General features: G+C 41.2%; 1 protein-coding gene across 1 annotated transcript; it reads left to right on the top strand.

The window, feature by feature from the left end:
* Window positions 1-64: 64 nt before the first annotated feature.
* Window positions 65-15,122, top strand: LOC110970083 (segment polarity protein dishevelled homolog DVL-3). The gene is made up of 15 exons (XM_022220296.2): window positions 65-499; window positions 3,585-3,654; window positions 5,058-5,188; window positions 5,276-5,370; window positions 5,466-5,610; window positions 7,407-7,503; window positions 7,781-7,850; window positions 9,066-9,205; window positions 9,303-9,379; window positions 10,417-10,484; window positions 10,561-10,641; window positions 10,719-10,853; window positions 10,942-11,109; window positions 11,666-11,848; window positions 12,721-15,122. The coding sequence occupies exons 1-15, from the start codon at window positions 324-326 to the stop codon at window positions 13,017-13,019; spliced, it is 1,935 nt and encodes a 644-aa protein (XP_022075988.1). The 5' UTR covers window positions 65-323; the 3' UTR covers window positions 13,020-15,122.
* Window positions 15,123-15,864: the final 742 nt, after the last annotated feature.

Genomic DNA, 15,864 nt, shown 5'->3' with positions numbered 1-15,864 from the left:
TAAAGGTGTTTTCTTCATCTGCAGAGTCATCAGCTCTTATTTTGAAGGGTCCAGGAAGCAATGCGCAGCCGCAAAGTGTTTGTTTGACAGCTGGAGCAGACGGAGCATCACAGCAGCTGGAGACACATCTGGACCAGAACTGAGCTCGGAGCAGCCGGACGGACCGGGACGGACCGACGGAGACCGGGACCGACGGAGACCAAGACTGGAGGACGGACCGAAGGACCGGAAGACCGGAGGATCAACCGGCAGGTGTCTCTCCGCCTCCCAGCATCCCCTCCTCCAGGCCGGCGGCGGCTCCGGGGCCGGGCCGCCGGGGCTCCATGGGGGACAGCATGGCGGAGGAGACCCGGGTCATCTACCACCTGGACGACCAGGAGACCCCCTACCTGGTCCGGATCAACGTGCCCGCGCAGCGCGTCACCCTGGCCGACTTCAAGCAGGTCGTGAACAAACCGAACGTGAAATTCTTCTTCAAGTCGGTGGACGACGACTTCGGGTGAGAAAAGAAATAAATAATGAATAAATCAAACACGTGTCAGGGCTGCAGTCTAACAATAAATATTAATAATAAATCAGATTAAACAGCCTCATTAATAATCAATCAATCAGAAAGCTTTGAACTCAGAGCAGATTTAATTTAAATAAAGATTAGAGTCTAAACTGTCATTTTGTGTTAGGAAATTAAAACTGAATGAAAACATCAGTTAAATAATCTTCAACCACTTTGTTCCACTCTAATGTTTTAAAGTGTTTGCGGTTGTGTTGCTGTTGTGTTGTTGTTGTGTTGCTGTGACGTCATGTCTATCTTCTCCTATCATGTCGTGTTTCATCATATTGTATCAGATACATTACAGACGTCATCACCATGACAACTCAATTCTTCACTGTCAGGCTATGAGACCACTGTGGCGGTCCTCATACACAAATACACACATATATACAAATATATGTGTATCAGGACTGATGTCATGTTGTGTTTGTTACATTGTTGTATTGTAGTGTGTTGTCTTGCAATATGTTGTGTTGTGTTGAGTTGTGTCATGTTATGTTGTATTGTATCGCACCGTATTATGTTGTCATGTCACATTGTTGTGTTGTATCAAGTTGTGTTGCCTTGTATCGTGTTGTATGATATGTTGTGTTGTGCTGTATCAAGTTGCGTTGCATTGTGTCGTGGTGTTGTATCGTGTTGTGTTGTCTTGTGTGATATTATGTTGTTGTGTTTTGTTGTATTGTGTTGTATGATGTCATGTTGCATTGCGTCACATTGTACTGTTTTGATATCACACCGCATTGTGTAGTATTGTGTTGTCTTATTGCGTCATGCTGTGTCATCGTATCACATTGTGTTGTGTTACATCATATCATAACATGTCGTATGGTATTAATGTGTGTAGTGTAGTATTTTATTGTAACGTTGTGATATGTCATGTTGTGGTGTATAGTATCGCATCGAGCTGAGTCATGTTGTGTTGTATAACGTGCTGTGTCATGTTTTCTCATTGTGTCTTGTTTCACAGTGTTTCGTACTGTTTGCTTTGTGTTGAATTGTGTGTCTTATTTATGGATTCAGACTGAAAACACAAAATTAAGACTACATGAAGAGAACAGAGGTTTGATTAGACATAAATCCATGAACATCCGCAGTAAATTCACACACATTGACATTCTCCAAATGTTCACGTGTAGAAGAGCAGCAGGCGTGTTCGGTTTGTTCATGTATGTGGACGTGTTAAACATGCAGCATGTGTTCCTATATATCTGGGTCACTTTGCGTCTCTATTTTTATCCTCCACCTTCTGTTTTTGTTGATGCGTCCGTCGTACCTTCAGGATATTTTTACAAATGGATGTTTAATAATCACAGCTTTTATTTAATCCCCACCAACCGCCAGCTTATATAACAGACTGTATCTGTTCAAACCAAAAGCTCTTTAATATTCTCTCTGATGAAATCCTGCTGCAGAGGAGCTGAGCCGCTCCAGCTGAGGCTTTGTTCGCCGTCAGCCCTCCAATAATCCTCAGTATTGATCCGAGACGGTCGGCCTGATTAGGATCAGGAGAGCAGAGCGGCTGGACGACCGGCAGAGGAAATTAAAGGATTTCACACAATATCTGTGTTGTTTTGTTCAATTAACGTCAGCGTGTAAATAAAGTTTACCCACTCAAATGCTATTAAATAATAGTGTAACATAAAAATACCGTAAATATGTTAAAACAATGTTAATATAATTACTTAAATAAGCAAATAATGTGATTTATGTTACTTTGATACAGCTAGCATAAAGTATTAGCATCAAATTACCAACAGTAAAAGTAGCGACGACAAGGAAAGACCTGAAGGTTTACAGTACAGGCGGGTTGATTTTCTCTGTAAGTCAGAGCTCCATCAGTCTGATTTATGCTTAGGAGCCATAATGAAGGATAGAATGTTAGAATGTAGCACAATGCAAGGTGGCGTACAACTGGAGAATAGAAACAAAGCCGTGTAATAGCACCGCAGACAACGTATTTGTCCGCCTGGCTCAGCAACTAGTTCCACATAGCCTGTTCCGATAAAACACCAAAACGCCGTATGTCGAGTATGTTGTAAAATGAGGACCCCCTTTATGCCTCAGAAATAAGAACATCCAGTGCAAAGATAGATAGATGGATAGATAGATGCATAGAATATTGATAGATAGATTGATACTTTTTTAATCCTGAGGGAAATTCAAATGCCCACGACAATACCGTTTCAATTCTCTAAATTGTAAAAGTAATCCACTTACAGTAATCTGATTACTTCCAAGTTGAACAGTAGAGTATTACCTCTGATGTCACATTATAATCTGACACTTTAGATTCATGATATTAAAAATACAGTATCGATACCATCACATTACCGCCTATGTTCTTCACTGTCAGGACTATGCATCCACTGTGGCAGTCCTGGTCTGGTTCATACCAAACAAACTGAAAGAAATTTACCTTTATCTAACCAAAGAATGTTCTCCCAACTTTCATCAGGCTTCTTTTAATGTTCTTTTGGAAAGCTTCATGTGGACGCTTTGCCAAAAAGCAGCAAAAGCTTTTATTTTTCGATTTCGTTCATAGAGGTTGATGTTCTGAGCTTCACAGGAACTCTGATTTCCATTAATAACTCCTGTACCAAGTCTGAAGCAGCTGCTGATCGTTTTTCACACTCAAATTGGGAAAGTAGTTCACTGTCTGATGAGTCATTTTAGGGGGAAGACCACTGCAGCCATGATTAGTGGGACTACGACTCCTTCTGTACCTCCTGATTACTGCTGACTCTGTGGTTCACTGAGTTTTACTTGATATTTCTGGATCCTTTTCCGTCCTTGTGAAGTGTCAGATTTTTCAGTACCTCTGTCAGATCTTTTCCATGTGGAGCCATGATGTAGACATAGATAGATGCGCATGATAGTATTTACGGAGAATTATTTGACATTTAAGTCATTTTGCACATTGGGTGTACTATTGTATGTAATATTTGTATTACTTTGTATTCACTTGGTTTGATTCCTGAATTCCTGATGATGATGATGATGATGATGATGATGGTGATGTGTGTTGCAGGGTGGTTAAAGAGGAGATCAGTGATGATGATGCCAGGCTGCCTATTGTGAACGGACGAGTCGTCTGTTGGGTAAGAACCACATATGCACGAACCTACACCGCCAGACAAAAGTTTGGACACACCTTCTCATTTCAAGGTTTTTCTTTATTTTACAACTGTTTACATTGTAGATTCTCAGTGAATCAGCTTCATGAGGTAGTCACCTGAAATAGTTTTCCAACAGTCTTGAAGGAGTTCCCAGAGATGCCGAGCACTTGTTGGCCCTTTTGCCTTCACTCTGCAACCCATCTCACTCCAAACCATCTGGATTGGGTTTAGGTCAGGTGACTGTGGAGGTCAGATCATCTGACCTAAGCAGCACTCCATCCATCTCCTTCTTGGTCAGTCCGGAGGTGTGTTTGGGGTCATTGTCCTGTTGGAAAATAAATGATGGTCCAACTAAACGCAATACTGCAGAATGCTATGGTAGCCATGCTGGTTGAGTGTGTCTTCAGTTTGGAATAAATCCCAACAGTGTCACCAGCAAAGCACCCCCACACCATCACACCTCTTTCTCCATGCTTCATGGTGGAACCATGCATATAGAGACCATCCATTCACCTTTTCTGTGTCACATAAAGACATGGTGGATAAAACCAAAGATCTCATATTTGGACTCATCGGACCAAAGCACAGATCTCCACTGGTCTAATGTCCATTCCTAGTGTTTCTGGGCCCAAACTAATCTCTTCTAAGTGTTGCTTTTCCTTAGTAGTGGTTTCTTAGCAACTATTTGACCATAAAGGCCTGATCGGTCAGTCTCCTCTGAACAGTTGATGTAGAGATGTGTCTGCTGCTAGAACTCTGTGTGGCATTTATCTGGGCTCTAATCTGAGCTGCTTTTAACTTGCGATTTCTGAGGCTAGTGACTCGGATGAACTTCTCCTCAGCAGCAGAGGAAACTCTTGGTCTTCCTTTCCTGGGGCAGTCCTCCTGTGAGCCAGTTTCCTCGTAGTGTTTGATGGTTTTGTGACTGCACTTGGGCATACATTCAAAGGTTTTGCAATTTTCCAGACTGACCGACCTTCAATTTTTAAAGTAATGATGGACGTCGTTTCTCTTTACTTAGCTGATTGGTTCTTGCCATAATATGGATTCTAACAGCTGTTCAATAGAACTGTCAACAGTGGACCAACCTGATTCTGCACAACACAACTGATGGTCCCAACCCCATGCCTTCAGTGAGAATCTACAATGTAAATAGTCATGAAAATAAAGAAAAAACGTTAAATGAGAAGGTGTGTCCAAACTTTTGAATGGTGGTGTATGTGTACGTCTACCCTAACCTGACCTTAATCTAACCTTAATCTAACCTTAACGTTAACCTGTCCTTAATCTAACCTTAGCCTAAGATGTTCTTACGTTAATAGAGCAGGCCAGCCCACTCTAACCAGGTGTCCTCAGGTGTTTATTGTGTCACTTCCTGTCTGCAGCTGGTGTCATCAGACTGTCAGCCAGATTTCAGGGGCTCAGACATCCAGTCTATAGCCACGCCCACCTGTTTGGCTCCACCCCCCATAGAGAGGACAGGTGGGATCGGAGACTCCAGACCTCCGTCCTTCCAGTGAGTACACCTGAGTACACATTGTATACTCACAGTACTACACAGGACATGTACAGTACGTGTTGTATTTGTGTTTATGTGTGTCAGTGCTGCTGCCATCGGCCATGACGACCTGCAGGGGTCAGAGGTCAAACCTGCCGTCTCACCTGGAGAGAGGCAGAGGAGAGACGGTGGTGAGAGAGGTAAGACAACACAGATGGAATGAGAGAGAGAGATGACAACAAAACACACAACAACACCTGACATCCGTGTTTCTGATTGGCTGATGGCTCTGCAGGTGGACGTCTGAATGGACACGCCCACCAACCAACTGATAAGAAAGGGGCGGGGCCAAAAAGTGGAGGTGACAGCTCATCGACCCAACAGAGCAGCGAGTTGGAGACGACGAGTTTCTGTTCATCTGAGGAAGACTCAGGAGGAAGGTCAGAAACATACATACACATGCTACACAACCACACACACAAATACTACACACAGACACACAAATACTACACAACCAGACACACATCCTTGTGCTATGCTAGGCTAACACTTCCCCTCTGTCTTCAGTCTTTATGCTAAGCAAGACTTAACAGTTTCCCTCTGTTTTCAGTCCTTGCGCTAAGCTATTTCAGTGGTGTCCTTCTGCTTCCTGTCTTGGTGCTACACTAGGCAAATAGTTTCCCTACGCGTTTTATCTTTGTGCTAAAGTCAGCTAGCAATTTTCTGTTACCACCAGTCTATATACTAAGCTAGGCTAAAAAAATTCTTTGTTTTCAGTTTTTGTGTTAAGGTAGGCTAACAGTTTCCCTCTGCTTCCAGTCATGATGCTAAGCTAAGCTAAAAGTTTTCCTCTACTTTCTGTCTTTTTGGTAGGCAGGGCTAACAGTTTCAGTCCCTTTTAAGTCTTAATGCTAAGCTAGGCTAACAGTTTTCACCTGTTCTCAGTCTTTGTGCTAAGCTAGGCTAGTCACTGATGTATGAAATGTTGAACTGTCCCTTTAAGAGCTCTGAATGGGAACAGAAACACTGTCATGTACCTCTATGACATAAGCAGCAGCTCTGCCTATGATTGGTCAGTTCATTGACGCTCACCTGCCCTCAGGGCGTCTTCTTCTGCTCTAGTAAACCCGTTCACTCGCAATCTCCTTCTGCTGCTCTGATTGGCTGCTGCTGGTCATGTGACTGGCGGTGCAGTTTGTATTGTCCCGCAGATAAAAGCATCCCTGTTGATCTGAGAGCAGAAATAATGTTCCAGACTCAGATGCTGATTCTGAGTCATCTTTACATCAAAACTACTTTTTTTATTTTTCATACAATCCTCTTTTCTTACACTGTGACATTTCTGGATTTTTACTGCTTTACATCTGATTTTACAAATTTATATTATTTTTATTTCAATTTTAAATATTTTCAAAGGTATGTAGATATGACATTTTCCAATATTCATTTTGATTTTTAAATATGCTCACTTTTCCTAATCTGCATATTTAAATGTTGCATGGTTTATATTAACTGTTCATTTTTGTTATTGTTGTTCTTTTAATAATAATGATAATAACAATCATGACAGTGTCGAAGTCAACTAATTTCTAATATATTATTTTTTTGTTTTCTTTTGTAATTACAAGGTTTCTTTTTTATATTTTTACCTTTTATTTGTTACTTTTTATTGTCTTTTGGGGGACTTTTTGTTTTTATTTTTCAGTGTGTTTTATGTTGGTGTTATTTATATATTTTTATTATAATGTTTTTAAGATGTAACTGTTAAGCATTATTTTTATAGTGATGTAAGATTTCGTTTAAAAAATTCAATCTCTTATACTCCATAATGATATTAATATTGATTACATTATTATTTTTCTCACAATTCTAAATGTAGTTTTATATTTTTATTTTGCTCATAATTTTGGAATATTTATAAAATATACATTTTTAAATTAATTTATATTTTATTTTAGTGCTATAAAATTTTGCTATTTGAGGGTATATTTGATTACTTATTTTAACTTTTATTTCTATATTAATAATTTTATTAGTATGCATTATTTTAGTAATTACTGAATTATTTATTGTAATATAACATTGTTTTTTAAACTCTCATAATTTTTCTTTTTTTATTAGGCTCACTTGCTTTTTTGGTTTTATATTTTAAAATCTCTCTGATTGGACGGTCATCTTGTTGCTTAATAAGCACAAACTCATCCAGGTGTGTCTCCCCTCTGTGATGTCACACCAGGTTCAGCCAATCAACAGAGCAGAGCAGCTCCTCGCCACGACTCATCAGGCGACAACGCCGCCGCCACCGGAAACCAAAAACACCACGAATGGAGAGGGTAAACACACACACATGAACAAAAACACACACACACACATTAGATGACATTAATGATAGAGTCCAGAGTTTTATTGTGTTTTATCTAAAATCTATCTATCATTGATTTCACCCGATGAAGTCAAACAGTCCAGTTTAGTCTCTGATCTGATCTGTCCTTCGTCTTCCTGTCAACACGTCTCTTCTCGCTCTGTTTCTGTTTCTAACTCTCTTTAAAACTGTCTCTCTGTCTCTCTGTCTGTCCTATAACTGTCTATAACTGTCACTCTGTCTGTCAGTCTGTGTCTTTCAGCAGTGTCACTGACTCCACCATGTCGCTCAACATCATCACTGTAACCCTCAACATGGGTGAGTACAGACCAGGTTCAAGACCTTTATAGACCGGGTCCACCAGAGTCTAGACCAGGTTCAGTACATTTATAGACCAAGTCCACCAGACCATACTGCATCATAGTCCAGGTCCACCACATTCTTGTTCATGTCAATCACACTCTAGATCACATCCACCACCTTCAGGACAATTTCCAATGCATTCAAGACCAGATCCACCAGACCCTACCATGCCATCCACATACTATTGCAGTTTCACCCTACTACAGAGCAGATCCAACACATTCCAGACTAGATCCACCACATTCAAGACCAGGTCCACCAGACTAAAACATGTCTTCCACATACTAGACCCAATCCAACACATTTTAGACTTGGGTGACCAAGTTCAAGATCAGAGTCACCAGAGTCTTGTCCAGGTTCACTACACTCTAGACCAGGTCCATCATTTTCTAGTCTATGTCTACCTCATTTTAGACCAGGTCTGCCATCCTCTAGACCAGGTCCACTGGACTAAAACATGTCTTCCACATAGTAAACTAGGTCCACCAGATTTCAGACTTGGTTGTCTGAATACCTGACAATGTTCACTGTACTCCAGACCAAGTCCAACACATTCTAGACCTGGTCTACCACAGTCTAGATGAGGTCTATTACATTCTAGTTCGGATCCACCACAATCTCGACCACATTCACTCCATTACAAATGATAGTCACTGCGCTGTAGACCTGATCAACCACATTCTATACCTGGTGCACCAAACAAAACATTCTGGATGAGGTCCTCTGCATTCTGCATCCAGCCCACTATAGACCAGGTCCACCACATGAGAGATTAAATCCACTACATTCTAGACCAGATCTTTAACACTCAGGGCTAGATCAGGTCTAAGTATCTTCAGACATTTTAGTTTTGGAAAATGGAAGTCGAGAAAGGTTTCCTGCAGGTCTGTTGGGGGTCAGGTCCAACATTTTGTGACCTGGTTACATGAGGACTCAGCTGTAGGAAAGTTTTATTTCACTGGAGTCAGCAGAATAATCTTTGTTAACCAAATGTGTTAACCAGATGTGCAGCAAAATGGAGGCAGGAAGAGTTTATTCATCAACAGCTGTTCACAAGCCGAAGAGAGTCACAGTAAAGTTGCATCTGAAACCACAACTAGTTCACAGGTTATATACTCTTTGCACTGAGTTCTGTCCATCTGTTCGTCTGTCCATCTGTCTGTCTGTCAGAGAGGTATAACTTCCTGGGCATCAGTATCGTGGGTCAGAGTAACGACAGAGGCGATGGAGGGATTTATATCGGCTCCATCATGAAGGGAGGAGCTGTGGCAGCAGACGGACGCATCGAGCCGGGAGACATGCTGCTGCAGGTGCTGTATACTACTAATGTACTACATATGTGCTACCGATAATTGCCTCATATAGTATTTGGTATTTGTAATAATACTGCTGTCTTATGACCTTCAGGTGAACGACATCAACTTTGAGAACATGAGTAACGACGACGCTGTTCGAGTCCTGAGAGAGATCGTCCACCAACCAGGGTCACACTGATTTAATACTACTACTACTACTACTAACACCATTACTACTTCTACTACTGCAATTACTACTATAGCTACTACCACCACTACAAGCACCATTATTACTACTAACATCATACCAACGCCTAACTACTACCAATAGTACTACTCCTAGCACTATAACTACTACTACTTCTACTAGCATCATAACTACTATGAATGACACCATAAGTACCACTATGTCTACTAACACCATAACTGCTACCACTACTAATATCATATTACTACTAGTAAGAACATTAAAAGTATTGCTACTAACACATCATTACTACTAGCACTACAACCACTACTAACATGATAATTGCTACTACTACTACTGCAAACAACATAAGTACCACTACTGCTAATACTACGGCTACTACTACTATCACCATTACTACTACTACTCCTACTACTAATACTATTGTACTACTACTATTATTTCTACCACCAGCACTCCTACTAATGCCATGAGTACTACTTCAACTACTAACACCATCTGTACTACTACCACTACAAGTGCTCCTACTACCAGTACTAACAGCCCTGTTACAACTACGACTGACATCATAATTGCTACTGATACCTTAATTACTACTACTGCTATCACCATAATGGTTACTGCTAAAACAAACTATTACTAATACTGATGTATATCATAACTACCCATACCAATTATCTGACTACTGCTACAACTGCTAACCCTATAACTACTACTGCTACTACTAGCTCCATAGTGACTACTGCTACTACTGTTTCTCTTCCCAAACTACTGCTAGTACTAACACCAGAACTGTTGCTACTCCATAAAAAGAACTATAAAGACCCTAAAACTACTGAATGTGGAATTGTCTGATTTTGAGCTGATCTTTGGTGGTCAATAGTGGTACTGCATCCTCAGACCCTGTTTGAATTAATGAGGTAGACAGAATATCAGGAACACTTTCTGGGACCGATGAGTCTTGACCTCACATCAAAAGATGAGATGTTTGACTGAATGTTTCTGTTTTCTGCTGCAGTCCGGTGACATTGACGGTGGCGAAGTGTTGGGATCCGAACCCTCGAGGTTGTTTCACGCTGCCCAGAAGTGAGTTCTCAACATTACAGGTGGCATTATTTATGTGATACTACATATAGTAATCTGATCGGGAATCTGTCCACAGGTGAGCCGGTGCGCCCCATCGACCCGGCTGCCTGGGTGTCCCACACCGCCGCCATGACGGGGAGTCTCCTCCCACATTACGGTACGACTCCCATCAGCCACTGCAGCATTCATCCACTCATCATGTGACCATTCAACTGTAATCTACTGCTTTTCCAGGCGTGCATGAAGAAAACCAACTCACCATCCACAGCGACATGACGGTGATCGTCAAGGCGATGGCCAATCCGGAGTCGGGCCTGGAGGTCCGGGACAGGATGTGGTTGAAGATCACCATCCCCAACGCCTTCATTGGTAAGGATGGTCCGACAGAACGGAGGTTCTTTTCGGTCTCTTCAGGAGCCTAACTAAGCCTCTGACTGCTGCTTCCTCTGTCCTCCAGGTTCAGATGTGGTCGACTGGCTGCATCGAAACGTGGAAGGTTTCACCGACCGTCGCGAAGCTCGCAAGTACGCCGGCAACCTGCTGAAGGCCGGATTCATCCGACATACCGTCAACAAGGTCACCTTCTCCGAGCAGTGCTACTACGTGTTCGGAGACCTCTGTGGAGGTGAGGAAGTAAATAATCCGTAGTTAACCTGCTGCATGCCTCAACAACACCTGTAAATGTGAACACCTGTAAATGTGAACACCTGAACCAAACTGGTGTCTGAAGCTGCAGTATGGCCAGTGGCCACAAGATGGTGACAAAGGACTGAATGTCGGACTGTAAATTTTACATCAACCTTCTGAACTCTGAGCAGTTTCTGGGTGTTTTTTGGTACGGTTACTAACACTACATTTACCCTCTAAAGCTGCATTTACCCTCTAACACTACATTTACCCTCTAACACTACATTTATCCTGTAATACTACATTTCCCCACTAATACTACATTTACTCTCTACTACTACATTTACCCTTAGCTTTTTTTTAAAATTAACATGCGTTTCAAACCCACCAGCAGGTTTTGGAATTCAGATGGTTAATATTTATTTTTGTAAGGTATTTTTTCTATGAAATTGAGACAGTAAAAACACAAGAACACTCCAGTTCCCAGATATTGTATTGCTATAGCTTTAAGGGTTTCTCTGACTTAAAGTTACTGTTGGTCTCCCTGTCCTCAGATATGGGTGGTCTAAGTCTGCTGGACCAAGATGGAGGCTCCACTCGAGCAGGAGGATCTGACTGCGACCCCCCGGCTCCGGCCTTCCCCTACCAGTACCCCATTCCTCACCCCTACAGCTCGCCTCACCCCATGCACCAGCTCCCAGCCTGGGGGGGAGGAGGAGGAAGTCAACACAGTGAAGGTAACAGTACAACATCATGGATCAGTCCTTATAAATCAACTGTTCACAGTTCATCTAAAGCTCTTGAGTTCTGTTCGGACGTATTAAGCCTCACAGTAGTCATTGTCATGGTGCCCCTATATTAGCTAAACCCCCACAATGCTCTCTGGTTGCCAACATGAACTGTAGTCTGAGTGATGCCTCCTCTGGTCTCTACAGTATTAAACAGTAAGAGGCTCCACCTGGTGGAACAACCAGGAACTACACCTGATCGATGATATATTTACTGACATTTTGTAGAGAATACAAGTTTTCTACGTCTTCTGGAGCTTGTGGAGCCTCAGAACATCCTACCCTCTAACACGATATTTACCCTATAAAACTACAGTCATCATCTAACAGTACATATACCCTCTAATACTACATTTACCCGCTAAAACTATGTTTACCCTCTAACACTACATTTACCCTCTAACACTACATTTACCCTCTAATGCTACATTTACCCTCTAACACTACATTTACCCTCGAACACTACATTTACCCTCTAATGCTACATTTACCCTCTAACACTACATTTACCCTCTAATGCTACATTTACCCTCTAACACTACATTTACCCTCTAACACTACATTTACCCTCTAACACTACAGTTACCGTCTAGCACTACAATTACTCTCTAATACTACATTTACCTTCTTAAACTACATGTGCACTGCATGTGGGAAAATGGTATTAGACTTAGACTTATAAGATTCTACCCATAAAATGGAATCAGACTTGGGGTAAAAACATTTGATCGGGACATTCTTAATCAAAACATACCGACAGATTGAGTGCCCCTGATAGATATTTCATGTATTGACCATCATGTTTTCATGTGGTTTTACAGGAAGTCGCAGCAGCGGATCGAACTGTAGCAACGATCGTAAGGAAGAAGTAGGAGGAGCCAAAGGCAGCGAGTCAGATCCTCCCAAACAGGAAACGAGTGCATCACCTGACCGACAGCCGGCGGCCGAATCCCCCGGCAACAGCAGCACCAGGCGATCCCCCACCTCCTTCTCTGGTCTCCACGGTAACAACGACGTCCCGCCTCCGCCTCGAGGTCCGCGCCACGAGCTCGCCACCTCGCGGCAGTCCTTCCGCCTGGCCATGGGAAACCCCAGCGACTTCTTCGTGGACGTCATGTGACCTCGTGGCGACGATGATGTCGGACATATTTCCAGATCAGACTGAAAACTGTGAACGCAGTCAGGGACGCTTCTATTTATTTTATTTGGAATTTTATTTATTTAAACCAGACAAGACAGTTTATAGCCGATCGATATCGGCAAGAACCTAAGACGATGCTTTGTTTACATCTGCTGTAGGACGTGTGACTGATGTACTTCATACGTGGAACAATATTCATAAATAACCCACTGATTACTCATTTATGTTGCTGACAAAGCTGCAGATACACGATAAAGTCCACAATTAAAGCTGTTACAGAGGGTCCTCGGTTTACAATGTCCTCGACCTATAACATTGCGTCGTTGTGTCAGAACTGGTTACAGAGGGTCCTCGGTTTAACCTTCGTCATTACGTTGGAATTGGTTACGTGGAACTAGCTGATGATCGAAGCGGACGAATACGTTGTCACGCAGCGCTATAACAGAGCTTTGTTTACATTCACCGCTTGTACTCCACCTTGGATTGTGCTGCATTCACTAAATTCTTAGTCTTCGTTGTGGCTTCCAAGCTTAAGTCAGACTCTGCTGATGCTTTGAAGAAAAGGAAAGCCCGTCTCTATGGAAGTGAAATTAGATATAGTAAAACGCTCGGAACAGGACAAAACACCGGTGAACATCAGTCAAGTTGTTAAAAACAAGTCTACATATTGTAGTGACCCTCTGTGATGAATGAGTGAGACTTTATCTGGTTCTCTGGTGGTTTATTGAACCTTCACACAGCTACTGTGGGCTGTAGCCAACGCCAGAATAAGTAGGAAAAACCCCATAACTTAGCTCCAGAATAACTAGAAAAAACCTATAACTTAGCTCTAGAATAACTAGAAAAACCCCATAACTTAGCTCCAGAATAACTAGAAAAACCCATAACTTAGCTCCAGAATAACTAGAAAACTCCATAACTTAGCTCCAGAATAACTAGAAAAACCCATAACTTAGCTCTAGAATAACTAGAAAACTCCATAACTTAGCTCCAGAATAACTAGAAAAACTCCATAACTTAGCTCCAGAATTAGCCGCCGTTTCCAGCTCTCTGACTCTCAGCCAATCAGAGGTGAGCTAACTAAACATGGCACGTTCACTGACATTAGGTAAATCTGGAACTGAACAATAAACATTGAAACCTCAACAGCAATGTAAGTCGAGAACCCTCTGTATATGTGTCACTGGGATGTAGGAGTTATGCCCTAATGGATCCAGGCTTCAATTTAGACATGTGCGCTGGCTGGAGGTCATTAAGACCCTCAAAAGACTTTGCCATGGTGCCCCTTTAGGCACAAAAACACCACAATGCTCTAAAATGGTACTACAGCTAAACTACAACACTCAAAGTGTGTATAGTCAAGGAAAATGGAATCAGATTGTGGAAAATCAAATGCCTCGGATCAGATTGGATGCAAAAAGCAACTTTGGACATCCATAAGTTAAACTATCACACCTCAACCTGGTGTCCAATCACAGAATCACTACTGAATCACTCCTTTTTTGGGGGGGAATGAAGATTTTACTGTTTCTTTTCACTCAGAATCAAACTGAACCAGGACACTGTGCTGCTTCACCACACGGATGATGCTTTGCAGTCTTGTAGCAGCTCCGGATGAGACGGATTTCAGTTTATTTGTGCAAAGTTCGTCTGTTTTGAGATTCCTGCACGAGTGTGAAGGTGTTTCTGTGACCTCCTGAGAACATGACGGTGCTTACTGTGTTGTGAAAAACTCAAAAACCAAAAGTATCCTGATGGATGCAGAAGCTTCAGGTCATCCGACGCTGAGGGTGTGGACAAACCTGCAAGAAAACACAAGAAACATGAGTTTACTGAGATTAGAATCGAACAGCTTGACCAGTTTACGCTCTCTCAGATCTTCAACATCATCTTCAAACTACCAGAAATAAAAACAAAAGCAACACAAACACATAAAACTTCCGTTTTTGCTGCTCTCCATCCTCCAGACCTCCATGTTTACTGCTGTACATTCAGGTGTGTTAATACGATTTTATTTATGGACATTTTTATTCTGTCTTCACCTTCTTAAAGCAGAAAAACACAATAAAAATCTCAAATAAACTTCTGATTTTGTTATTTTTTATTATAAATATAAATAATATTGTGCAGCTCCGGTGAGTTTTTTTTTTTTTTTTTTACATTTTTTTATTTAAAAGCTGAATTTGTGGTTTGTTTCTGCAGAGATTCCAGTAAAACTGTGATAAATACTGATTTTATTTTTGTAGAAACAGATGAATTAACCTTTAAAGAGGATCCTGACGCTGTAGCAACAGTTTTAATCGGCTGTAAAAATACCAAAACTTCTCTGACGACCTCTCAAATATTCACATTTGCTGGTTTATATGATTTTAAATTCATCAAAAGTTTTCTTCATTTCCAATATTTTCTATTTTCTTTCAGCAGCATTTTAGAATTTAGCTGTCAATTAAAATTATTTATGTTTTCATCCAGTAATTTGCTGTGAAACTGCAGCCAGATCAAAAACATTTCCATGTATTTTCAGGTATTTTATGGCATCTTTACTAACATTTCAGTAGTAGAAGGAGCTCAGCAGATTAAATTACAGGATTTTCCTCTATTTTTAGTACAAATGTTAATATATTTATAGTTTCTTCATTCATTCTTCAGGTGATAATCTATAAATTTCCATTGTTTGCCTGGTATTTATCGGTCATTTCTATTCTTTAAGTGATTTTTATGTTTTTTATTCTGCTTTTGTGGCATTTTTGCTGACAAATTTTCAGAATTTTTAAATTATTAGTAATATTTATTTTACAGTTTTTGATGCTCAATCCTAATTTAA

The sequence above is a fragment of the Acanthochromis polyacanthus genome, chromosome 13 (genome assembly GCF_021347895.1).
Source record: "Acanthochromis polyacanthus isolate Apoly-LR-REF ecotype Palm Island chromosome 13, KAUST_Apoly_ChrSc, whole genome shotgun sequence".
Classification (NCBI taxonomy): Eukaryota; Metazoa; Chordata; class Actinopteri; family Pomacentridae; genus Acanthochromis; species Acanthochromis polyacanthus.
The sequence above is the reverse complement of the archived record's forward strand: the minus strand, read 5'-3'. Positions and strand labels throughout refer to the sequence as shown.